The 25,596-nt window shown below is 38.6% G+C and overlaps 3 protein-coding genes across 3 annotated transcripts; 1 reads left to right on the top strand and 2 right to left on the bottom strand.

Moving 5' to 3' along the window:
- Positions 1-2: 2 nt before the first annotated feature.
- Positions 3-9,300, bottom strand: LOC131799542 (putative phospholipase B-like 2). The gene is made up of 11 exons (XM_059117257.2): positions 8,984-9,300; positions 7,452-7,695; positions 5,503-5,600; positions 4,814-5,031; positions 4,221-4,324; positions 3,883-4,043; positions 3,122-3,134; positions 2,329-2,480; positions 2,068-2,220; positions 895-1,054; positions 3-533 (listed from the first exon to the last, which is right to left on the bottom strand). The coding sequence occupies exons 1-11, from the start codon at positions 9,166-9,168 to the stop codon at positions 357-359; spliced, it is 1,665 nt and encodes a 554-aa protein (XP_058973240.2). The 5' UTR covers positions 9,169-9,300; the 3' UTR covers positions 3-356.
- A 5,013-nt stretch (positions 9,301-14,313) lies between these two features.
- Positions 14,314-22,386, bottom strand: LOC131799561 (putative phospholipase B-like 2). The gene is made up of 11 exons (XM_059117278.2): positions 22,149-22,386; positions 21,020-21,263; positions 19,853-19,941; positions 18,894-19,111; positions 18,308-18,399; positions 18,034-18,194; positions 17,719-17,731; positions 16,315-16,466; positions 16,062-16,214; positions 15,419-15,578; positions 14,314-14,872 (listed from the first exon to the last, which is right to left on the bottom strand). The coding sequence occupies exons 1-11, from the start codon at positions 22,334-22,336 to the stop codon at positions 14,690-14,692; spliced, it is 1,653 nt and encodes a 550-aa protein (XP_058973261.2). The 5' UTR covers positions 22,337-22,386; the 3' UTR covers positions 14,314-14,689.
- Positions 22,387-22,905: 519 nt separating this feature from the next.
- LOC131799548 (uncharacterized) lies at positions 22,906-25,058 on the top strand. Its single transcript, XM_059117266.2, has one exon. The coding sequence runs from the start codon at positions 23,059-23,061 to the stop codon at positions 24,232-24,234; it is 1,176 nt and encodes a 391-aa protein (XP_058973249.1). The 5' UTR covers positions 22,906-23,058; the 3' UTR covers positions 24,235-25,058.
- Positions 25,059-25,596: the final 538 nt, after the last annotated feature.

The raw sequence follows: 25,596 nt of genomic DNA, 5'->3' as shown, positions 1-25,596 counted from the left end.
TATTGGTTTGAGAACTTTCATTTTTTCAGTGTTAAGCAATGAAGAAAATATTTACATGGCATGCTTCTTGAGCTTGAAACAACTAGGGCCAGTTATTTTAACGAAGTTTATCTCTTGTTAAACAAAAACGCGTCCTAAATTACCTTCAATTTTGTCGAACCTTTCATCTGAACATTTATTTTTGAGAACAGTGTAGAGAGGGCCGATAGCTAACAGTAGAGATAACATTTATTTGATTACATAAACCCTCTCGCAAAGAATACCAGAAGCCTACTGCTTCTGTAAGACCGCGATTTGGGTTAGACCTTGTGTAAATAACCGGCCTCTTCAGTTTTTGAAAACGTAATCAATTTTATTCAAAGCTCGAGTGGAGAAAATTTCACCATGACAGGTTCAAAGTCCCAGGCGTCAGGATGTCCCATAGGCCTTTTCCAGCCCGACGTGCTCCATTTAAAGATAGGCTGCTGGTCATGTGTGGGACCGCTGACCGCCATACACGACAGTGATTTGTTGAATAGGTCATAACTGGTCACCTAAATCGGCAAAGGGAACTTAATATGGATTCACGTCATGGATTTGTATGAAAAGTTGCACCGTAAATTTTGTTTGATCGGAGGCTCATTTTTTCCTTTTAACGGTAAATACAGCGCACAGCGAAGGGAATTTTGTAATTTGGAGGTTCAATCCGGCTTCTTGGAACAGCTATCTGGGAACAGTGAAAACTGAGATGTGGAAAAAACTTGAGGGTGAATATAACGGGTACATAGATGGATATTAAATGATAAGAATGGAGTAGAGAGAGAAATTTATATTGTATTTTTTTAGGGAAATACACCGGTAACATTTTCTCTTTCTTCCGAGAGAACTCCTAAGCAAAGGGAGACCTGATCTTACCTTGCAGTCTGTGCCTCCATGGTTTCTGTGGCCTAAAAAACTGAAAGGATAAGAGCCATTTGCAGGATTGAGGTCGGAGCGGGCTGATATAGCATTCTCAGCACTGTACGGAGGTGAACAGGAACACTTGGACAGATTGTCGTATTTGTAATCGTTATATCTGGAATAATGATCCGGATCGTTAACAAAACGTTCATTACTTATATTAAAGCTGCGCAACCTCTTTTTCGGGCGGGGGAGGAGCTAAGGAGCAAAATTGTGACTTAAATTGATTTAAAATCACAGAATGCATCAGCTTAATCGTTTCACTCATTACTGTCTCCTATACAATTCTTAGAACCAATAAGCAGTAAGCTTTTTAGCAATAACCCTTTTTACGATATTGATTCTTATGACGTTAGTTCGGTGAACTAAGTATTGGTGAAAAGGTAAAAAACGAGTCGTTTCGCTAACGACCAGTTCATTAACGTCTTATATCGTTTCGCCAACGTCTCAGGTCAGTCCCATCCCATAAGTTATCTCGCTAACGCCCAACAAAAAATTTAGTGATTCCATCAGCAGAAATTGATCGCCTTCTAATCGACCGTCGATTCGATATATGCAAGGTCGAATTGATACGACTCAAGTCACTGGAATACAAAGAAAAAAAAAGTATAGCCTTTATACAGGCCTAAGTGGCCCGCGCTTAAGTCCGGTTCATTAGCATGGAGCGGCTAGGAGTGTTGTTACTCCCCCCTGGATGGGATGCTAGTCCATCGCAGGGTTACCCCCAGCAAATTTGCTGGAATCCATTTGTATACCTGGGTGAAGAGAAGCACTGTGAGAGTAAAGTGTCCTGCCTAAGAACACAACATAATGACCATGGCCAGGGCTCGAACCCGGACTACTCGATCCGGAGTCGAGCGCACTAACCATGAAGCCACCGCGCCTCCACACAAAATTCAAAGTTAAGGTTTAATTTGGAGGTTTCATTCGTCTATGGTGCTATAAACCAACGGCAAAACATTTCATTTGTAGCACCTTCGAAGAAAACAAAACTAAGAAGAGACGTTGGTAAAAATAATTTAAAATGTTAGCGAACTGACCTGAGACGTTGGCGAAACGACCTAAGATGTTAGCGAACTGGTAGTTAGCAAAACGACTCGAAGGCGAAACGACCATTTACAGGCATACCTCATTAACGTTATGAAGCCACTCAAGTCGTTCACTTTTCCTTGGTCCCTTTTGAAGATTTGAGCTCGTGGGTTCAAATGATAATCAAACCATGAACCGTATTTCTTGACATTCTCTGGTTGGCCACTTAAGTTGTAGATTTCAGGGAAGTATCTATGAAGGAAACAAAACGGATTTCACTGGGAACCAAAACATCTACTTTTCTGTTTCTGTCTGGGGGAGGGAGGTGGGGGTATCAGTCAAAGGGTAAATCATACTAACGGTAGATTGTAGCTTGCCCAGTATCGCTCGTTGTCGAGGATTTCGGACATGTCCGCCATCATAACAGTTCCTGGTAGTTGCTCAAGAACCCAGAATGTATCGGGCGCAAGCGGTTGATTCGGGACAAACTGCTTATAGTTCACGACCATCCACTGGAAGAAAAACCAACGAACAAAAGGAAACAGAAAAAAAAATTCGTATAAGTATAAGAGAGTGACACCAAAACAGTTTAGGAACAAGCTCAGTGGAACTAGTCCCAGCAAGAGAATATAGCTTTTTTCTCTTAATCCTAGTTGGAGTTTTTGAGCACAAGACTTCAAACAGATCAATAGTTTTCATCTCACACGTTTTAACCAAACTAAACTATGTAGGGTTAACTGAATTACACCAAAAATGCTCGTAGAATTGACCCCCTGACTTCAAATACTGTATATCTATTTCAAGTTCAATGTAGGGTTCAATTCATCAGTGGACTGATATCACATGGATCAAGAAGCAACGCAAGATTTTATTAGGTGTTTTTCTTTGGTGTAGCAGCGTCTTATGTATACCTTAGTGACATTAGTTAACCCTTAACTCTCGTGAGTGACCAAGACAGAATTTCTCCCTACAATATCCGTAAAAATTTCAAGCAGACAAGTGATGAGAATAAAAAGAGAAATATCAATTAGTGTATTATCGGTTGATCCAGTAACAAATTCTCAGAACTAAAACCATAGGAATTGAACAGCAGTCAGTAAGGAGAATTACTAATGAGATGTGTCAAACTCGTGAAGTTTTTTTAAAATCTTACCTGGTTATTGTAGCTGAGAGGTCGCGTGTATTTCCGGTAGAAAATAACCAATGGGGAAGATGAAGGTAAAGAAAGCAGCATAATTAACCTTAAAATATTTTTCATAGCAAGAACTACTGCAGCTGTCAGCCTTATCTTTTCTTACCGTTTTTAATGAGCAGATCTAATGCAATAAAATGAAGCTCAAGAAAAGTGTTAAGAATCCAAAGCTGCTTTTAGTGAATGGTAATCACGTGTGAAGTCTTGGAGAGGGGACATCCTGAGGAAATATTGTAGCAAATGACAGAGGCGCTTGTCCTCTCGCTGCGAGTTGAAAAATATGGGTGTTTGGGACGAAACTGATTGTTGGCGAGGAATTTGGTAGGCTTGCACATACAGATAGTTAAAATCTGCATACATCCCCATCATTTTTAGAGGAGTTCACCAGGGAGATGGACAAAGCCTTTTACCACAGATATCTTCTCAGAAAATAGACCACAAATGTTTCATCGTAAAATTAAGTGCAGCGAGAGTTTAGCACTACAGTGTGTTTATTGTAGGATTTAATTGGAATTTGGAAGGAGAAAAGCTTGGGTGAGGTAGAGAACTAACTTAGAGGAAAAATGGCTGAACGTACATGTAAAGCTAGATCCGGGAATCGAACCCGGGAGGCTGAAGAGAGAGAGAGAGAGATGAGGCGGGAAGGGGGCTCATTATGGTGACACCCTTCTTTCCCCACATGACTTGTCATGAAAGTGCTACAGCGCATAGTCAAAACCTACGTTCCACTATTATACTTGGAAAAAATCTCGACCCATTCCCGCGCCGTATTGGCAAGGCGATTAGCCACCAGGTTCCTGATCCATTCTAAAACAGTGCCAACAGGTTGAACGTATTTCCACAAAGCTGGGTTATCGTTGTCTATGGTCGTCTCTTGTACTAACTAAATTTAAAGAACAGACAATGATAAGTATGATGATGATGAAAATAATAATTGTAATGATAGTTATAGTAAAAAAGGAAACAGTGTCAGAAATTTTGGACACAGAATAATGAGGTCTGACTTTTCTCCTGAGGAAGGCTTCTTATTGTCTAACACAAACTAATTAATACTAATTACCAATCCACTGTTGATCATGTAGAAATCATCTCCACTCAGGAGCCGTCCTGGGTATGAAGAAAAGCATTGCTTTTTTCCTGGTACAATGGCAGGGATATCGGAATCTAGAAAGATCAAGGGTGAAAAATTGTATCAGGCCACAGTGCATTAGGGTCTATCACCGGGGAGGGGGGACCTCTGAGACTGAGTGATTAATAATGACCAGTCCCTTCTATATCTATCTCTCTATCCAGGCTAGTGCATTGTATCAGGACAAAAAACGACATCGCTCGTCGAGGCTTAAATACAGGTGAAGCGGGATGAGGAGGTAGTCTGCTCCAGACTAACATAACAAACCAAGGATGAGTAGACATAGCGTGTGGTTGGAGTTTTCATTGACCCTCTAAGGTCCTCTGAGTATTTGCTTTTGTGAAGCTTGTTCATTTGTTCTATTCTGTTTAAGTTATGAAAACATCTTGAGAGTCTATTTTCCCACCTACCATGTCCTCACTTCTCTTCAGGCATATATCGCACACTTTCTATCATTATTAGCATAGCAAATAAACCTAGTCGACCCAGGTATGAAGCATTCAACAAGTTCTTGTGGCGAATACCTGTGATGCTTTGACGATTAAATGGAAAGTTATAAGACTTAAACAGCCGTAGCATAGTGTTGTAAGAACCCCACGTGTCATGTGAAATCAGCAGATCCTTGTTGCCAGGCAACAGCTTGACAAGTGCGGAGCATGACCCTGTGCCAAAACTTTTACTCAGAGTTTTCCTACCGAGAGCTTGTTCCAAACCATCTAAGTCACCAGCGACTTGCATCAAGCTGTAAGAAAAAAGAAAACAGTAAACAAACATCGAATTTGGCGACTAAAATGGATGAAACGGTAAATTTGGCTGATTTCCGGTGTTAGCCTGAATGGGTTTGTGAATGGTCTAATGTCCAGGCTCCTCAGGATAGAGCGTTCCTTAGTTGTATAATACCAGCAAACCGAGGAAGACTAGTTCTTACAATACAGCCTCTCAAAGAAATAGACTATGAATAGGAACCAATAGAGTGGCAGAGACCAAATAAAAGTAACCTATGATGGCATAAGCATCCCTTTTAGGTGAAGTTACCACGCTCTTTTTAGACTTTTTAAGTCACTTCTTGGTACAGAACCAGAATGAATGTGATGAATCAACTGCATTATACTGACTTCTTCGTACAACTCAAGACAAGCACATGAATGATACACAATACATCCAAGGTTTGCTGAGCTTATTTTCCTACGACACTACACTAAACAGGTCTTACAGGAATCCAAAATCAGGAATGACAGCTCTTTCAGCTTTACTTTTGTTTTCTCTGTATCCTTCTTTCAGACCCTCAAGCTGCTCAAGAACAAGTTCAACCTCGAAAAAAGAGAACAATAATAATTAAAATAATACGAACATTATACACGCATTTTGATTGGTTCTCAACTATGTTCTTTTGCAGGACAGATGCATAAATTGCGCCACCACTACCAATTTTTTGCCTATCTATTGTATAAAGAAGATAGATTTTATGTTACCATGGGCCTATTCAGTAATGACTCGTAGACGTCAAAAAGTGGTAAGAACATCAGTGACGCACTCGGCTGTAAAAGTGCCATTCATTGTTCTTACCACATATTGACATCGTCTATAATAATAATAATGTTATTTATCCAGGGAGCTCACATCACCAAAGGTGTTATTCAGTGAGGCGCTGCCAAAAAAAAGAAAAATGTTAAATAAATAATAAAAAAAAAATATTAAAATGTTCAATAAATTTACATTATAAAATGAGTTAAAAAATTGCTTAAAAATTAAAAGTGACCTCATGTCACGTATTGACTTGTCAAGACTGTTCCATTCTCCCAGTCCTTGATTTAAAAGGCGCAGTTTTCCATAATTGCGCCTAACTCGCGGTAAGTAAAAATTGGATTTGCCACGAGTATTATAAGAATGGATGTCACTGATTAGCTTTGTATCAAACTTAAAATCTATAATGCCATTTACATATTTATAAACGAAGACACAGCGGTGAAATAACCTAAGTTTAAAAAGTGTTGGCCAACAAAGTTCTTATAAAGCCTCTATAGAAGAGATCTATTATTGAACAGAAGACCGCAACACAGAATCTATTGGTGAAATAAAACACGGAGATAAAGGAAACTCTCAGACACTATTATTGGCATTTCCATTGTTACAGTATTTTCGAATGTTGTGTTTTTTTTGTTATGAAGATTTTCGTCACTAATACATTGGCTGCCTCGCTCCATTTGTCTGTTAAGAGAGATTGATATGTCAGTGAAAGATCGATGTAAGGCAACTATGTACTCCTCCTTGATCAATCAATGTTGTAGATGATTAGCAGCCAGTTCGTGAAATTAATTTTTTATACTTAATCATTTGTGACGAAGAAAGGAAGATGGGCAGTGTAGAGCTACAGTCCTTAACAAAGATCTTAAGTCGAGGGGAGATTTGCATACGCCCTAAAAATGATTTCAAATATGAAATTTGTAAAGTTTACCATCCCGTCCTCTAGTTTTCTTTCGTTCCTGCTTCCTCCCCCCCCTCCCCCAGAATGATGTATACTGTTGACGAAATGGAAAATCACCAAATGCATAAAGCTGTTTCGAGAACGCTTGTTGGAAAGAAGCGTAAACCTGCACGTGACGACCGCGAAAGGTACCGTGGGTATTTTTCAGGTCACGGTCACGAGGCATCACAGGTTGGATGAAATACATACTTAGTAGACCTATTAAGGTATTATTATTGACTACCGGGTACCTAGATTACCGAGATTGTCGCAGCAGTTTTGTCCTTTTTCCAACAACCTTTCTTGAAAAAGCCCACGACAAACATTGATATTGTAACAAGGAAAGAGGCAGAAATAAAAATTGTGTTCCAAAACTTTTGTCCAAATTGTCAGAGTTCCTTTCGTAATAAAGAAGCATGTTAATACGCTCCGAGGGGTAGAGAAAACGTCAAATTACACCAAATTTTTACACTTCAGACCACGGAGTAACAAGGAAACTGTTCTGATTTAGGACAGCTGTTAAGATGTTTAATCTCCATCGTAAGTTAGAACTGTTTTGGAGTAATTACAGTGTAGTACAGGAGGTGACCAATACATTTGCCTTTCTGTCGTAGTACCTGCCTAGTCACAATACAATCGATCTTTTCTTATAGGAGATGTCATTCTGTTTCAACTAACTGCTGAAATTATTGTTTTACCTGGTGCCAGTATTCATCTGTTGGGTTGTTCTGTATCTGAAATCTCATCCAAGACAGATTCTCTCCGAGGAATTCACCGAGAGAGAAGCAGAAATCTGGGTCCTCTGAGCAATAATCAGCCAACGTGTTAAGCCAGTGCATGTCAATCAAATGTGACGTCACATAGCCCTCCAGCATGCCAGCAACCAATGCTTGCTGCTTGTCTTTGTAGTCACCACGGGTTACAACTTGGAAGAATTCCCAGCTGTATATCGAAAATAAATACTTTAAAGCGTTACCTCTAGGTGGGGAAGAATGCGTGATTATATTCGGAGATCGCGTGATTATATTCGGAGAGGAGGAATAGCGTGACTGGTAGATAGTTCAAAGAGGAGCAAAGATTACGAATATTTTTTCTGCACGAATATTTAGCTAACGGATCTAATGAAGCTATCTTCTAAACCTACCAATATAACTGCTGACCTTATTTGCATATAAAAAATTCACCAATTTGTACGAAAGAATTCTCAAAATGAAGGCGTTAATCGGGCTAAAGAAGCATATCAGTGCATAGTTTATACGCTAATGAAGTCACCGATTGCCTCAAACCCGCGGGTATATCTTTAACTTTCATCCACCAACATCTTAAAAACAACGCAAATTCATGTGTCAGCTCAATTGCGCTCGTGTCAAAGATCATTTGCATAATTCTGAATTGACCAAGATCTCCTTTTGACCGTTCAAACTTCGTCTATTTATCCTCTACGTTGAGGATTTGAGGTTTTCATAACAACTGAATGGAGAATAGACGCTGAGTCATCCTAAAACGTTGCGTAAACGTGATCGGTCGTAACGCTTGCATGCTTGCGTGACTTACAAAGTAAACAAAACCAAACTTAGTTAATCGAAAGTTATTTTACAAGGAATTTATCTCTTAAAACGTTTACTTGATTCATAGAAAGCAAAGATTGTAGTGACTGCGGGTATTTCAGCCCTGATTTCTTTCTCGGAATGCCGGGACGACGTATCGAATTTTTCTGAAGTCTGAAATTTTCACTTTCGATCGCTGTCCACACGGGTGTTCTAGCCAAATATCATTGTTGGCTTGTGGCATCGCAAAAAAAAAAGAGAATCGGAGAACAACTAAACTATTTTTAGAACATGTGTCCTAAACCCTTTTCATGGGCAAAAAATAAAAGAAACTTTTTTTCCTAATGGAAGTCGAGAGGACCGCTCGTAGCGAGAGCGGCACTTAAAATGAGTTAGTACTTGTTACGACTCGTGAACGTCTTAACTTAGTCACTGGACTTGAATATAAACAAACAAGCAGATAATTATGTTGTAGCGTGACCTCGAGACAAAACTGTTTAGATCACTTTTTTTTTCAGATGTAAATTTTCGTCCTTTACTTGAACTGTGATGAAAAATAATGTGAATTGATAACTCAAAACCTAACGTCCCAAATATCTATCAGCCAAGTGACGATTGGATTTCATCAGCAACTGTGGTGCCGAATGAGCAACTGAAAACTCTGGAATATTTGTTAATCTTACCCCGATTTTTGTATACTTCCACTAAGCTTTCCGCTCGCAACTGGATCATCATAGTTTCCTCTCCGGATTACTACATTAGAAGATTTTTCTCCCTTCTCCAAAATAGCTGAATATATCTCATCATCTCCGTATGCTAAACTCGCAAGCAACAGGAACACTGCAGTAACTATCTGTTTCAGCCACATATTTGTCGATTACAGAGGCTTGTGCTTGACTTCAGAAGCGCATTAGACCGAAACAACTGCGTCATGGAGCCATTTTGTGTCTAGGCTGAAAATTATTGAACTCGATAACAAAGCTTCTCACGTGATTACGCAACGGGTGAAAGCCCGAAGTCTAAAGTGGAGGTGGTGGATCAAGATTTTTTTTCCCAAAGATGGAATTCTAACCGACAATTCTTCTCTTCTTTCTTTGTATGGTGTAAATATGGTAAAAAACAGCTTCGTTTTCATCAGTTCCTAGTCGTCATTTTTGCAATATGCACTTTGGTTTGGCAGTAAATGTTTCCTAATATAACCCTTTACACCCTAAAATCAGTATGCATATTCTCCTTACTGTTCTGCCGACATCCAGAATTTGTTTAAAATTAAGAGCTTCTTCAGTCGGTGATCAGCTCCTTTATTCTCCTGATCTTCATGTTTATTTCAGGCGTGATATGGTAAGGAGAAACTAGATGTCAGTCACTCTTGGGAATTAAAGGGTTAAGAGTCTGTCCACGAGAGGACCGGACAGGCGTGACACATGCCATCTCACCGATTTCTTTCAACTTTCACAGTTTATAAGGGTCAGTAAGTTATTCAAGAATCCAGAGTGGTTCGGGCTCCCGGCTAATCCCCAGAGTATTAGAGCCCCCACATTATATCCCTGGGGTAAAAGGCTAAAATAAGCTCGAAAGATGCACTTTCAATTAATCTCTCTCACTCTAATGGTATTTTGTCCAATGGTTGTTTGGACGTTAAGGAAACAATTCCTTTAAGTTGGGGTAATTTGATATGACTTCTCTCAATTTGGAGCAGTTAATCATTAACCGTGTCACGCAACTATTCCCCCCCAAAAAATTCGGTTTTTTAATTGCAAGTATCTGCAATGGGTAACATACTATCATAGGAAAGACCTACCTTAACACTACGTTTGTGGACAAAAAGATGTTTGGCCTCTGTAAAATATTCGTGATCACGTCCCTATGAAATAAGTGACCTTTGTCGTTAATTTATGCAACTGGTGTTTAGTGACTCAGTTTCAATTTGAGAATGAGATCGTCGACGCTAGTTTTGCGGTGCTAATGTCTAAAAACAGCAGATGTATAGCTGTCAAGCTAAGAAGTCACATATCATAGAAATTTTGTGACGCTGACACAATCTATTGGAAAAATTATACGTAAATGTAGTAGATATCATACATTAAACATTAACGAATTGACGTCGGCAGTTGACAGCGACGTTTGTCAAATGTATTTTACACAAATGAAACACTAAATATACTCATTATAAGTTTACTCAATTCGCCATAATTTTTTTTATCGGAGGGAAACTTTGGAGCAGATCCAATCGAATGTTAGGTACATTTTGATGACTCAAGCTAACTCTACCGGAACGCACTTTCTTAATTGGAGGTTATTTATGAGACATATATGACAGGCAATCAACTGGATTAAGTAAGGCTCGAGCGAGGTGAGTTTTGACTTTTCTGATAATTGTAACTTTATTTGGTTTTATCAACTGAGTTGAAAACGTTAAGAGTTTTTAGAGCTGAAGTTAGCTGTTCGTCATTCGCTGAAAAGAAACGTTAGCTTTAAAAACGGTTTGCAGCGGCCCATTTACATAATTAACTCAGTTGACTATACCGAATTATCTCGTAATCCCCCCTCCCCCTACCGACACAACATCACAGTTTCTTTAGAAACTTACCCATTTTATGTAACTTGTATAACTTATGTAATGGGTAATTGTTTGTTGTAAATTTAAGCTTCTAGAAATCTACAGATTGCTTAGTCAGGCTGACGTGCGAGTGTCTCGCGGGTCGCGGGTCGCGGGTCGCGGGTCGCGGGTCGCGGGTCGCGGGTCGCGGGTCGCGGGTCGCGGGTCGCGGGTAAATTGTCGCGGGTCGCGGGTAAATTGTCGCGGGTCGCGGGTTAATTGTCGCGGGTCGCGGGTAAAAAGTCGCGGGTCGCGGGTAAAAAGTCGCGGGTCGCGGGTAAAAAGTCGCGGGTCCGGAAAATTGTCGCGGGTCCAGAAAATTGTCGCGGGTCCAAAAATAGCACTTCAATCGTAAAAATTGAACTTTTTTTATTTTGACCTGATAACCAGTAATTAGCTGATAAAAAAATTCAAATTGAAATTGCCCAAATTTTGTAAATGTTCATTTTTTCATTATGAAAGAATATTTTTGTTTGCAAGAAGAAATGAACAAAAAATTCAATCACATCGATCTCAAGATTTAATTATCAGTCAACAGAATTGCAAATTGGCAAACCATTATCTTTGAATGCTGCCATTGTGATGTCAGTAAATGAACTGTCAGCTCTGATTCTGTCCGGTGGTTTTAAATTGGTCCAATGTGGTATCTTTATATGCATTATTGCTTCGGACAAAAATAAAACCTTGTTTCTGGAACGAAATTCTGTTCATAAGGGACATAAAGTCCTTTAATGGTGACGGTATCTTCATCTTCATGTTGTATTTTTCTAAAAACCCGGCATATTGGTGCTTGTCCTCTTTTTTTTCTTCTTTTCTAGAGTCCAGACTTGTTGGTTTTTACTTCGAGGGTCATTTTATATTATGTACGTATATACGTATTATTTCTCTTATCGTCTTTGTAGTGGCCTTTCCGTTCACATTTCCGTTTACCTAGCTTGACGGATTATATGATACAACCTATATTTTTGGAAAAAGTGTGCCGGTGTCATTTTATGCCAGCTATAAACGTCATTATAAAAAAACCAAAAAATAAACCGAAAAAAAAAATTCATCAAAAATAAATCCGGAATACCACAAATAAACTTAGAGTAGTTATGAACTGAACTTAAAAACTACTTTTATTTTCATAAGCCCGCTGACGGCCGGTGGGCAAAACAAAACTTAACAAACGATTTTGAAAAAAATTTAATGATGTTCATCGAGAAATCGACGAGGATTTTAGAGCCAGGAGAACTTCCAAGAGCGAAAAATTTAGAAAGTTAGTTGAGATAGTGCAAGTGAATAAATGTATTTTCACAAGGAATGTGGTTCGCATCAAAGCAGCCGTTTGTGGGAAGAAACGTTGCATTTAGGAGAATACATCTTCCTGGACCCGCGACAGTTTACCCGCGACCCGCGCCGTTTAGATTCTCATCTCATCATCTGACATGCGTACCATAGAACTTTCTGGTACATTTCATCAAGTCACGCAGTTATTACATAATACTACTAAAATAGTTCTTTTTTAAGCTTCTAGAACACTTTGTGAATGTATGTGGGAACTCAGTCAGTGTAGCAGTAGTTGTTGTTGTCGGGAGTGACCGACTGTGTAGAAAGCTATACCGTGAGAGAGAGCTATAGTGGAAGCTTGCAAATTTCAAGAAAGGTTGGAAGAAAACTGTGTGTTTGGCTCAGCAGTGAGCTAGGCTATAAACTGTGGTAGGCTTAAGTAAGTTTATCGAGGATAGGTATTGTACCGCCATCAGTTGGGAGTCGCTCCTTATTAAGATTATTACTCGTTGTTTAATAAAGTAGTTTAGTTTGTAGGATTGAAGCGTTTTTCTTTCGGTTAGATTATACCGTAACACCTGTGAGATCAGTGGATCGATCAAGGGCTGGACCACAAATAGGTCGTAGAATTTGTGGGATACGACACAGCACCCGTTTGATTACCTGACAATTTCGATCATGAATATTTGAGCTTGCCTGGACTGAAGTTAGAGGTGACAAACCTAGAAATCGCTTATTTCACACTTCTTATTGTTATATTTGACGCTCCTGAACGCTCCAGAACCCGATAGTAAATGTGGAGGTGAAACACCATTAGTAAAAAGCAATGAAATCCTCTCCAAACTAGATACCTAAACTGGCAACACATGTTTGGAACCGACAATAACACAACAATTAAGAAAAGTCATACCGTCCCTCTTTTCTTAAAATACAGACAAGGATATCGCTATATTCTGATGAAGGCTCGAGGAAACATTTTCGCAGTCTACGAGGTAAAAGAAAAAAGATTCGTGGGCTTGGGTCCCCAGTTTCCATTCGTAGACAGGAACCGCATGCAAATCAAGATATTTACAATGACCTAGCTGGTTGTATAGAAGGTCTACATCCTGGGCATCATATTGACATGAAAAAAATACAGAACAAAAGGAACAAAGTAGATAAAGGGAGACAATGCAGAAACGTGCACTGATTTAATCGATCAAAGCATTTCTAGACAATATCTTTAATTCTTGTATCGCAAATTTCCCAGGATGCAGAGGAATGCGCTACGAAACAGGGTTACAACTTCCGGTGGAATACTAAAGGAGATATGCACTTAGAGCAGAACAAACCTGTTTTTGTTCGCCATCCGGTGACAGGTGTCAAGACTTGGTTTAACCAGGTCTATAATCATAATAACACACATGAAAATTCCATGCCAAGGTTTATTGGCGCTGATATCCCAGATGACAAAATGCCGCGGCACACCTTATACGGAAACGGAAGAGATATTGAACCAGAAGTGTTGCAACATATGCGGACATATGCGTGCGACAGCGTGGGCATGCGCTGTTGGTTTCAAGTGGCAGCGCGGTGATTTGTTAGCGCTGGACAATCTGACTGTTTTACACGGGCGGCTGGGTTTTACTGGCGATAAAAAGATTCTTGTATATTTAAACGCCTGAATAACTGTCAGTTCTGTTTTTCTTTTCGTTTTCGAATAAGGAAATTAGTCATATTGTTATGTAGCTATAGTAACAAGAACGCCGCAGGGAAATGTAGAGGAGTGATTCGTTAGGTTTAGTTTTGACCGGTGACCTTCCAACAGAATGGATTAAGTTCTCAAAAACCTATTTTACTTGAGGGCCTAATGGCTGAACACTTTCCGCGAGTTTGCGGCTTGGTTTTTTTGGATGGAGGCTTGATCAAGATAGAGATTCCAGTTAAAATAGATTCACGCAGTAATGTGCATAAATCACCAAGGACCGATGCCACATGAATATAATCATCAACTAGGAGGAAATCTTCTTGATTGGTTGGTTAACTTTTATGTGTATTACCCTATGATTAAACAGGTAAATTTTCAGCTCCAAAACTCTAAATACCGACAACCTGTCTCCACACATTTCACATTTCACATTGTCTCCACAAGACAAGGTTATTCCATCATGTCTTAAAAATTTTTTTAATCGGTTAAAAAAAGAAAATGACTTAGCCAAAGTGTTCTTGGTTAAGCCAGAACCTGAAGAAATACTGCCTATCAAATAAAAAAAACTAAGGAGAATCAGTTTAATCACAACATCAAATCTAAACGAAATACTTCATTACTAAAAAACGTGTTACAAAATATGATAGTTCCCACGGTAAATACTTACAATCTGTTGTGCAGAACAAAATCATCGTCTAACTGACTTTTGGAAGGATACTCAATCAATGGATTGTTTCTCTTTCCTTACCTACAAACTACTCAACGACTTTTTTTCCTATCGAAGTATTAGTTACTGGATAAAGACACACGAATAATTCCAAGTCAAATATGGTGTTAAAAATCGTCCGACAAATCGTCATCCCACTTGACAGTGACTGGTTCAAAGTCCCAGGCGTCAGGATGTCCCATGGGCCTTTTCCAACCTGAAGTGCTCCACTTAAAGACAGGCTGCTGGTCATGCGTTGGACCGCTGACAGCCACACACTGCAATGTCTTCACCATCTCTGAATTTGTCAGCTGGAGCGAGCAAAAAGATATGACACCCGACTACTTTAGTACCGAACTATTTCATGACATAAGCCTTCAGGCACTCGCCAACACGTGCAATACAAGGTCCAGGAATAATTTTTCTTTATAAAAGGCAATACTAATCAAGTCGGTAGTGTCTCTGCATATTTGCTTGAACGTACAGTTTCACTGACGCGAACTTAGCCAATAAACCGTCTCTTGTAGTCATTGTCATTTGGATGTCATCAGTTATATTGCGATACTCCAGTTCAGCATCATTGCGCTTCATGATTGGTTCGTGAATTCGCCCTACTAACTAAACCAATCAGGGAAAAAACTTATCGTCACGTGGCCACATTTCCCCTTTTCCTGAGCTCCGTCACAGTGCAATAGCATTTACGCTCTCTGCCACAGATTTTTGTTTTGATTAATGTTTTCAGGTTAAATTCACAAAATATTTCCAAAAGTTGTAACACCCGTGCAATTAGATGTAGCTTTTACCCGGTTTTTTTTTCGTTTGCTTTTCTGAAATCTCCACGGCCACAAACTACTCACCTTGGCGTCAATTCCTCCATGTTGCCTGTGACCCAGTGCTGCAATTGGATACTTTCCATCGGCTGGGTTCAAGTCCGATCGTGCAGAGATGGCATTCTCTCCGCTGTAGGGTGGGGTGCAGTTACAACGAGCTAATGGATCGTGCTTATAGTCATTGTACCTTGAAAAGGGAAAAAATTGAAAGAGGAAAACCAACCTTGTTAATTTTAGCATACGAACACCATTTTGAATTATTTTGATAACTCCATGTACTCCAGCAGAAATTTCCACCTCTGTCCCACCCCCAGACATATGAACAGAAGACAATAGCAAAACTTTGGGGACAGAAACAAATCTAGTAGGGGAGGTAGGGGATAACGCGTTTGATCCACGTTTAATGCATATACTAATTGTCTAACAAAATCAGAATGGAGTGGGTAAGTGAGTGAAATTACTTCCATAACAAAACCTCAGAATGTGACTACGTCATACCATGAGGTAAAAAACGAACAAAGGCAAAGTGTCCAGATGTAACAGCTGACAAAAGTAGGCGAACGTAAAACGACGGGTCTGACAGTCTAACTCTAGACACCTGGGCCATACCCAACGATCTGGGCATATTTCATTTGAATTTACAAAACGATTTGAAGAGAAGCACACGAACCTCATAAGTTTCATCATGCTGTCCATATCAACAACCTTGTTGTGATCACGTTTGAACATCTGTGCTCTTGGAGCGCCATCATAACTAAACCACGAGCCAAACTTCTCATAGCTCTCTCTCGTTCCGCTCATGTTGAATATGTATGGAAAATAACTAGAAAAAAAGAAAGAGAGCTTGGAGATTTCCAAAATGTAAGAATGGAGTCTGATATACATCAAAGTAAAATTATCTGCTCGGAATCGGTTTAACTCACGGTAAATTGTAGCTAGCCCAGTATGTCTTCTCCTGCAAGAAGACAGACATGTCTGCAACTTCAACTATCCCAGGTAACTGCTCCAGTATCAACAATGTTCCTGGAATGATCGGCTCACCAGGAGTGAATAATTTATAATCAAGAACCATCCACTGATGAAGAAAAAAAAAATCAGTCGAACCTGTATTTAGCAGCACCGTATAAAGCGGTCACCCTGTATTAAGCAGTCAGTTGTCAAAGTCCTGAATTTATTTCCCCTTAGTCAGTGGTGTTTTCGCCTCTACTAAGCGGTCACCTTTATTACGCGCACGAGGTCACCCTCTACAAAGTGCCAACAGCCTGTTTTAACTGTCCTCCACCTGTATTATACGGTTACTGAAAGAGGAACCACTCAGATGAAACGAAGAATAATCTTTCAGGTAATTTTTAATCCATGTTTGTCTCCCAAAATCAAAGTACGTAGCGAGATTCTGTACATTAATTGGTCAATTATGGCAAAAAGTGGCGTTGTTCATTGTCTTTATAAAATTCCTAAATTGTGGAACCTGTATTAAGCGGTCAACACGTATTTAGCGGTCATCCCGTCATTTTCTGTGGGTAATCACTTGATACAGGTTTAACTGTGCAGTAAGATGCAGTTAACCCTTTAATTCCCATGAGTGACCAAGACAGAATTTCTCCTAACAATATCAATACAATATCAACCAGATAAGTGAAGAGAAAAAAAAAATTAAATTTGGGGATAATCGATTGATCCAGTACTAAATTATCTGAACTAACATTATAAGAATTGTATGGCAGACAGTAAGGAGAATTACAAATTTTATCAGGGAGTTAAAGGGTTGACTCAAACAGGGAAAGAGCACACTCATCTAATACCACTACTCAGGTAAACTAACACTTTGACATTCACTATCCCACAAATTTGAGAATCAATGCATCTATAAACTCACAGTTAGGAGGAAGCACACTGTCATCCTTCATTTGCTGTCACTTAACCCTTTAACTCCCAGGATCTGATTGTTAATTCTCCCCTCCACCTGCCTCACATTTTCATGTAAATTGGTTGTAAGAATTTGGTGTTGGATCCAGACAACACCTTCCACCTGATACATTTGAGTATTCTCATTACCTGTTTGCTGGATAATGGATGGATATTGTAGGGAGAAGTTCAAGCTGAATCACTTTTGGGAGTTAAAGGGTTAACATACTATGGTGCCCTTTACAGTAAGTGATGAGGTGCTTCAGCTACTGCATTGGACAACCTGGTGCTAGGTCATCTCATCCGAGATGAACAGATGTTGATGTCAACAGCATGATAGACGCATACATTGGTCGGTAAATAAAATTAAGAGTTGTTTCATAAAAAATGCATGATCTTAGACTAAGGTGTTTTTCACTTACCTCATTGTTGTAACTGTCCCATCAGTTTCCATTAAACGAAAGCAAAACAAGAAGAAACATTTATCAATTGAATAGTTTGCATAACAACAGACTAGCAAGAAAATAAATTTAAAATTGAAAACTGAATTGGATTACGGCCAACAATAACGAAAACATAAATATCTGCAGGGTGGATGTGTTCATGGCATATTGCATATCATTAAATCTTATTTTTCTTAGATTATTAAATACAAATTATAAATACACTAAAAAAAACAAACTGTAATAAATTCAGTTAACCCAGAAGTTTCAAACATACTGAAGGAAGTGACTCACGTTCCACTGTTGTGTGTTCCAAAGAGATAAGTCCATTCAGCAGCTGTTCTTGCCAAACGATTGGCTACCAATGTGCGCATCCACTCTAGAACAATTCCCTCTGCATAAACATATTTCCACAGATCTGGATTGCTATTACCAATTGTGGTCTCTTGAGAGACCTATGTGAATAAAAAAAAATTCTAGACAGTTACTTTCCTAAAGCCAAAAATTAAAAAACTTTTCCGGTGCAAGTTACTGTTTGAAAGTAACAAAGATGTTTCTGTGAGCTTACCATTCCACTGCTTAACATGTAAAAATCATCTCCACTTGTCATCAAGCCAGGGTAAGAAGAGAAACTTGCTTTTCTGCCTGGAATAATTTCTCCTGTAAAATAAGTCAAACCAAGAATGTAAGAAAGCCCTCTTCAATCTATAAACCTTTCTGTCCTTTTTCCTTTAGCCTTTCACTTAACTGCACCTTAAAATTTCACTAGCCTCCATATGTCTCAAAGGACTTAACCCTTTAAAGTGCCTATCATCTGATTGTTAATTCTCCCCTCTAGCTGCTACACATTTCCTAGTAAATTAGACACAAAAAAGTTGATGTTAGGTTGAGATAACAACTTATAGCTGATAAGTTTGTCTTGTCATTACCTGTTTACTGGATAATTTATGGATATTATAGGGAGAAGTTACATGCTTATTGCCTCTGGGAGTTAAAGGGTTAAAACACACAGGTGAGATACATGTGGTTCCATCTACAGATGCTTAAGCTGAAGCAGTTTCAGAGATAGATTTAACAAAGAAATTCAAGAAAACATAGTCACATAGTCAAGGCCACATTAAACAAGACAGAGGCTTCATGAAATTAATGCTCACCTTTATTTCCACTGACAGTAAATGGAAAATCATAGAACTTAAACACTCTTAACATCTCTGCATATGATGTCCATGTGACTTGAGAGATGTACAAATCTTTGTTGTCAGGCAACAACTTTATAAGTGCTGAACAGGATCCTGAGCCAAAGACATGATGGACTTTCTTCTTTTTTAGTGCCTGCTCTAGAGATTCCAGATCACCATCAGCTTGGATAAGGCTTCCAAAAAAAATTTTAGATGTGATCATGAGCTAACATTTTTAAAACATGAAGGAGCACTATAAATTTGTTGGCTCTGCCCTTGATTTCAGCTCAGAGTGATAATATTATGCAATGTCCTAACAAACATTCAAATTTCAAATTTTATGCCACAAATGAAGACAGTTTTGATTGGAGGAAATAGATGTTGGCCTGAACAAATTCTTCCATTGTGATTAAAACATAGAAACTTCTTAGAGCTGTTGAGAAATCCACCAGCTGTTCACGTGCCTTGGATTGGCAGCAGCTCAAGCTGTTTTGAATAGAGAGGTCTATATGCCACAATGGTTGATTGACTAAAGATTGACTAAGATGCCTCTTCTTTTATAGCACCCTTCTTTGTTTAAATTTAATGCATTTTCCGTAGGCAGTTATTTCAGTTGACAAATAGAGAGCTGGGGGAACACTGCAGAGATATTAACATAAGCTGCCTGTTTAGAGCTGCCACCTCTCCAAAGGACATTTTTTAGCGAGGACTATTGCAGGGAAGGGTTTAGAATGAGGGTTTGGAATAATGCAGTGGTTCCCCTTTGGATTACTTTAGATTATCTTTTGTGATTAACTGCTCTTTGAATGGATGTACATTTGTAATGAGTCACATAAAAAAATCATGCTCTCACCATCCTCTTTTTCTCAAATTACATTTGTCCAAATTCATTTGTAAAATGCTTAGGAGTCATGTGCTTAATTAAAACAACTTACAGGAATCCTAGATCATCAATTGAAGGAACACTTTTGTTCTGCAGATAGCCTTCCTTAATTCCCTCAAACTGCTTAAGTATTAGGTTTATCTGCAACAAATAATCATACACAACTAAACCACTTGCAGTTAAGAAATACCTGATGTACAGTGTGTTTTTGGTGTACCATATGAGTTGAACCTATGGATACATCCTACATCCATCAAGCATGCCCCAACGAAGCTGTTTCTTGAATTGAAAATTTGAATGTTGAATTCACATTTTAACATTGTTAAATAGTGTGGAACCAAAGGATAGTTCAAAATGAGACAGATTAGACCAGAAGCAAAAGAACTCCAAAATAAACAGGTAGGTGGAGAATAAAATTTGATTCCCACAACAATATTATTTACATAACCAATTCATTGATCAATTTTTTGGGGTTTTCTTGACCTTCTCAAAGTTGGTAAAAGTAAGATGACAGGTTTGTAAATAAATTGAAGATTCATTTGTTCAATTTAACCCTTTAACTTCCATGAGTGACCAAGACAGAATTTCTCCTTACATTATTAATACTATGTCAAGCAGACTAGTGATAAGACTACACAAAAATATCAGTTAAGGGGTTACAAGTTTATCCAAATTCTCCAAACTAACATCAAAAGAATTGTATTAAAGACTGTAAGGAGAATTACTAATGAGATCTAGGAGGTGAAAGGGTTAAACAGTAGGACATAGGTATAGGAGTTTATATTTGGGAGGAAGCAGGGGACGGTTTGTACTTTAATTCAACTGTTCCTTGCCACCCAGGAGTATCAATGGTTACTACTCAGTTGTCAGGACAGTGAATACTAAGGTGGGTGGAGAGGAGTTATTTGTGATGGTCTAGCATTCCATTTGGGTGAATAAGTACTATTTCTTATGGCCTTGTTTAATAAGTGTTATGTATTACCATTTAACTCTTGTTGTAAAGCTAAACCCTTTTGAGCCTTAAACAATCCAAATATAACCATTGCAGGTTCCACCTCAGGTAGCACCTTAATAGTTGGTTACTTGTGAATATAAAACCTTAAGCTATAGTTTTGGTCTAAAGGATCACAAGACCAATGATGAAGTTGTATGATCAAATAATACAAAACAGTGATCCAGAAATCATTCCAATAAAAAGTGTACAGCTGAGATTTTTTACCTGGTACCAATATTTATCTGTAGGGTTGCTGGCAATTTGCTCAGATATCCACTTCAGGTTATCACCCAAAAACTTTCCCAGTGTCTCACAAAATTCTGGTTCAGCATCACAATAGCCAGCTAAAGTGTTCTGATAACTTTTGTGCATTAGTTCTGCAGTTAAAGATCCCTCTGTCATTCCTGCTGCCTTTGCTTGCACTGCATCTGATAATGATGCATTTGAGTGGATCTCAAGGAAAGTCCATCTATAAAAGGAAATAAGAAACAAAATTGAAATGATCCTGGATGAGTGAATAAATAACAAACTTCCCCCTAAATGAATTCAGAAACCTTCCTGGATGAAATAATGCATTCATAAAAATATAAAAGAGGCCTTTCAAACTAAAGTTAGCTTTGTCAAATTTTTGCAGATCTTTAAATATACCAGAGAAGCCTAATCATTTTGGACTGATTTTTCTACTGACCTGCTCAAACTTTACATGAGCCTTACTGAAAAAGGGCTAGAGCACTTAATTCCAAGATCTCACCCACCTGCAACTACCTTCAGAATTCCAAGGGTGTTTTGATGATGAGGCAGACTACCACAGTATCCAACATCTTATGTCTTTTGTGACCAAGATCCAATTTAAACCAGGTTTGAAAATGTCACGTAAGCATTGTGAAAAATATGATTATGTACTTTGGAATTTTTAAATTTGCCCACCAAACAGGCTGCTTACTTCTGACACAATAACGGGTAAAATTTCCGCACAGCCCCATACTATTATAAAACAAATCTGTTTTCCCAATGGCAATCTATTGTTTTTGTCATTGTTTTCTCAATCCAAGAACTGAATGCATAATGTAGTATGGGGCTGTGCGGAAATTTTACCGCTTTTGCAAGTGCAGCGGATCACTGAGTTGTTTTCAAAACGTCTGTGTCAATAACCCACCGCAAACAATTGAGTTGCCCTTGCCTGGTCATGGGATGTACAAGCGGCTTCAAAACTGACAAGACCTAAAGCAAACAATCTCTCCCCCCCTCCCTCCATCGGCTTTTCACATATATGTTTTTATCATCTTAACTGCGATATAGGAAAACTCCATTTGCGTAATGTGGACTAGGGATATTTTAGATGTTCAGCACTTACCCGGTGGAATTTATCTTATCATCGAATTTACCCCAGGCTGCCATAGGCTGAGAGGAATCATATCCAGGTTTTAAAAGCAGAGTTTCGCCATCACTACCAAGTACCACCGAAGCAAGGCTTTCCTCTCCTTTCGCTTTGATAATGTAGCCAAAAATCAGGAAGAAGCACTTCAAGATTGTGAGAGCCATGGTTTTTTCCTTGTCACGAGATGTAGAACCCAGATTGCTCGTAGCAAACGCTCGCCTTTAAATACGAGCGGTTCACAAGAGGGGTTGGGAGAATTCACCTTTTGGACTTGTTGTCATGTGCTGCGAGCTCGACTAATTGTCCGAACTTCCGGGGTTTGTTTACATCAAAAGTCACGTGACACTACAAGTGAAATCTAAAAGGTGAATTCTCAAAAGTTTGCACAACTTTCCGGAGTGTTTAGAGGAGGCTATGTAAACACGGAAAACGTCATCTTTTGCCTACTTACAACATATTTTTCTCCAATAATATTATTAATGAAGTAATTTGTTCTTTATTTATTTCTTGTTGAAATAGATTTTCTTAATGCACGCTCTGGACGATGGTTTTTCCTACTAGCCAATCAAATCGCGCGTTTGACTACAACCTATCAAATTAGCAGTGTCAATCCTCATACTACGTCACACAACTCGTCACGACCGCTCAAGCACCTTCCAGCGTTGCGATGAAAGTCTCTGAACCCAATCCCCCTCTATGTTTTATATATCACGTGACCACAAAAAGAAAAAAAGAAGATGGCGCCCAAAGTTGACTGTATTTCCTTGAAGGCATATGTAGTTCTTAGGAGTCTTATTCGCCAATTTATGGCCATGCCCATTCGGTCTTGAGGATAATGTCTTAGACGTTTATTTTGGTGAACTAGCAAAAGATATTGCGTATCACTATGAGGTTAAACGAACGTTGTGTTGCTGAGTTTTCTACTTCCTCAGCTCCAATCGACAAAGAAGGCTTTCTCAATAAGAAGGGCGAAGTAAATCGAGGATATCAGCGACGTTGGTTTATTTTAAAGGGAAATCTTTTGTATTATTTTGAGAAGAGATCTGACAAAGAGCCCATCGGAGTGATTGTGTTGGATAATTGTCACGTTGAGTTAGCAGAAAGTGGAGAACCATACGCATTTCAGATAACTTTTGGCGGAGATGGGTCCAGGACTTATATTCTTGGTGCTGATACACCGAAAGAAATGGAATCTTGGATGAGAGCGATCACTCATTCGAATTATGAGTACTTGAGAATGATGGTAGAGTCCTTTGAAAGCACGTTAGCAAAATTAACTTCGGATGACCTAGTTAGTTCGAGCTCAAGTGACGGTTCAAATATTTCCAGAGCCTCAGGCCTTACTGTGGTAAATACTGAAGGACAAAGGTCGAACGCTGATCCAACTTTTGAGATTCCTAGTTCGATTGGGAAAGAAAAGCTTGGTGTTGAGTACAGAGATGGGCTGGATGATATTAAACTTAAAAAGAAGCTGGATGTTCCTGTTTCTTCTTCAGAAATTGGCCGCAGTGACATCTCTGGTGATGCTATTGTCAATAGATCCGGATCAATAGTTGGTAATCTGATCAATCTTGATGACGATGATGATGATCAGATTCCAATTCAGAATGAGTTTGCACTTGACGAGGGCTTTTATTCATTCCATAAACACTCCACTCAGCTGATGCCATTAAGCTATTCAGACCTGGAGCGCCTAGAGGATATGCACAATGATGATTTGTTATGTAGATTGTCAGGAAATATGCCCTCCAGAAGTAGAGATGACTCTGATTTGATTAGAAGGGTTAAACGTGAAGAATTGTCCCGACAACAGAGACCCAAATCTGAACGTAGGAGAAATAATATTGGCACCATGTATCACAATATTGAAACTAAAGAAAGTTTGGAAAGGGAAAAATCTAGATCCCTGCCTAGATCTGGAAATCAAGTAGATGATACAGGTTATCATCCAGAGCATGGAAGTGTCTTCAAATTTCTGCATGAACATTACAGTGCATCAATCTGGGTGAAATGTAAGGAATTATGGGGACAAGATAATGTCAGACCACCAGTGCAGCAATGAAGATGAAAAGTCAATATCTTAGTAATAAGCATTATGGTTGGATAACACTCAAATTAAGAAGAGATTGTAATAAAAAATCATAATCCAGAAAGATAAAGTTGAACCAATATGAAATTTCTAGAGATACACATTTGAATCCTGGTGATTGCATTTTTTTGTCAATAAGACATTCTTGTCCTTGAACAAACTTTCCCATTACTGTGAGGAAAATTTTCACAGAGATGAATATTGATATTTTTTTAAAGAAAAAGGTGGCATTATACCTAGAGTAAGATAGAATTTATGAAAGCTCAGTGCTACCAAATAATCCATAAAAATATGTTCTTACCAATTTTTGTAACTACACTTAATTGAGATATTCATTGTAAAGGAAATTACTACTTTAATGACAATGAGTAAATATCTTTTAAAAAGCAATTTCGTTTCAGTCGGGTTCTTTGAGTCTTGGATCTTATACTTCCTTTGAGATAATATTCTCTACCTATTTAACTTTGACTAAGCTTGATGATAGAATAATTTTAGAAGGTTATGCTCAAATTTAATTTTTTTTGAGTATCAATGTTAGTACATTTCCATACATTGTGAACTTGTTATCTTGTTAACCCTCTAGCTCCCTGTTTCAGCAATCTGTGCTATTTTTGAAGGGCTGAAAGTATAATACATATTAAGGGTGCAGAGCACCATATATTTTAGTAGGGGGGGGCAATCAGTCATGAAGCCTAGTGATTGTAAGAAAGTAGAATGTGTAAGTGAAGAAGATTAATTTTCTACTTTTAGCTGTGTTCTTTGAATAAAAAATTACAGGTACCAGAGGCAAAATTAAATTTTAATGTGATTCATATGACTTTGATTAATGCTAGGGCTAGTTTTATTGTGCCTTGAACATGGACAAATATGTGCATGTTTGACTGAACTATGCCATGTTTTAGGTAACATGAGGGGACCCCGTGGGGTGAGCATAGGCTTTTATCAGATTTTTGTGTCCTGACAGTTTAAGTTCAGAGGGGTTTGGTCCAACTTTTCTCATTAGAACACTGCAAAAGCAGGAAGAGGGAAGTATATGTTTAAGGGTGGGGTTACTGTGATTTAACAGGCACAGTCTTTTATCATTGTATAAATACTAAGTGGGAGAGCAGTTGATGCAAGGGGAAAGAGTTAGGAGTTTAAAGCTGAAGTTTTCCATATGCTCTTTTTCTTCCCTCCCCTAGTCTAGTGAACAAGTATTATAAGTGGTGGTAAAATTTCAAAATGTTTCTTATTCATATTTATTACAAAATAATAATAAATAACAGATGCTGTAGGGAATACAACCGAATACTTTTAAAGTGATCTTTACCCTGCTTACACTGCACTCCTAATTCA

Source organism: Pocillopora verrucosa, chromosome 2, assembly GCF_036669915.1.
Source record: "Pocillopora verrucosa isolate sample1 chromosome 2, ASM3666991v2, whole genome shotgun sequence".
Lineage (NCBI taxonomy): Eukaryota > Metazoa > Cnidaria > Anthozoa > Scleractinia > Pocilloporidae > Pocillopora > Pocillopora verrucosa.
Note: the sequence above shows the minus strand (reverse complement) of the source record. Positions and strands in the feature narration are given on the sequence as shown.

Coding starts and splice junctions, on each gene's coding strand:
- LOC131799548 (XM_059117266.2), top strand. CDS start 23,059: ATGAGGTTAAACGAACGTTGTGTTGCTGAGTTTTCTACTTCCTCAGCT.
- LOC131799561 (XM_059117278.2), bottom strand. CDS start 22,336: ATGGCTCTCACAATCTTGAAGTGCTTCTTCCTGATTTTTGGCTACATT. Junction 19,942..21,019: donor CAGATAAATATTGGTACCAG/GTAAAAAATCTC, acceptor TATTTGTTGCAG/ATAAACCTAATACTTAAGCA. Junction 19,112..19,852: donor ATTGATGATCTAGGATTCCT/GTAAGTTGTTTT, acceptor TTTTTTTGGAAG/CCTTATCCAAGCTGATGGTG.
- LOC131799542 (XM_059117257.2), bottom strand. CDS start 9,168: ATGTGGCTGAAACAGATAGTTACTGCAGTGTTCCTGTTGCTTGCGAGT. Junction 5,032..5,502: donor ATTCCTGATTTTGGATTCCT/GTAAGACCTGTT, acceptor TTTTTCTTACAG/CTTGATGCAAGTCGCTGGTG. Junction 4,044..4,220: donor ACATGATCAACAGTGGATTG/GTAATTAGTATT, acceptor CTTTAAATTTAG/TTAGTACAAGAGACGACCAT.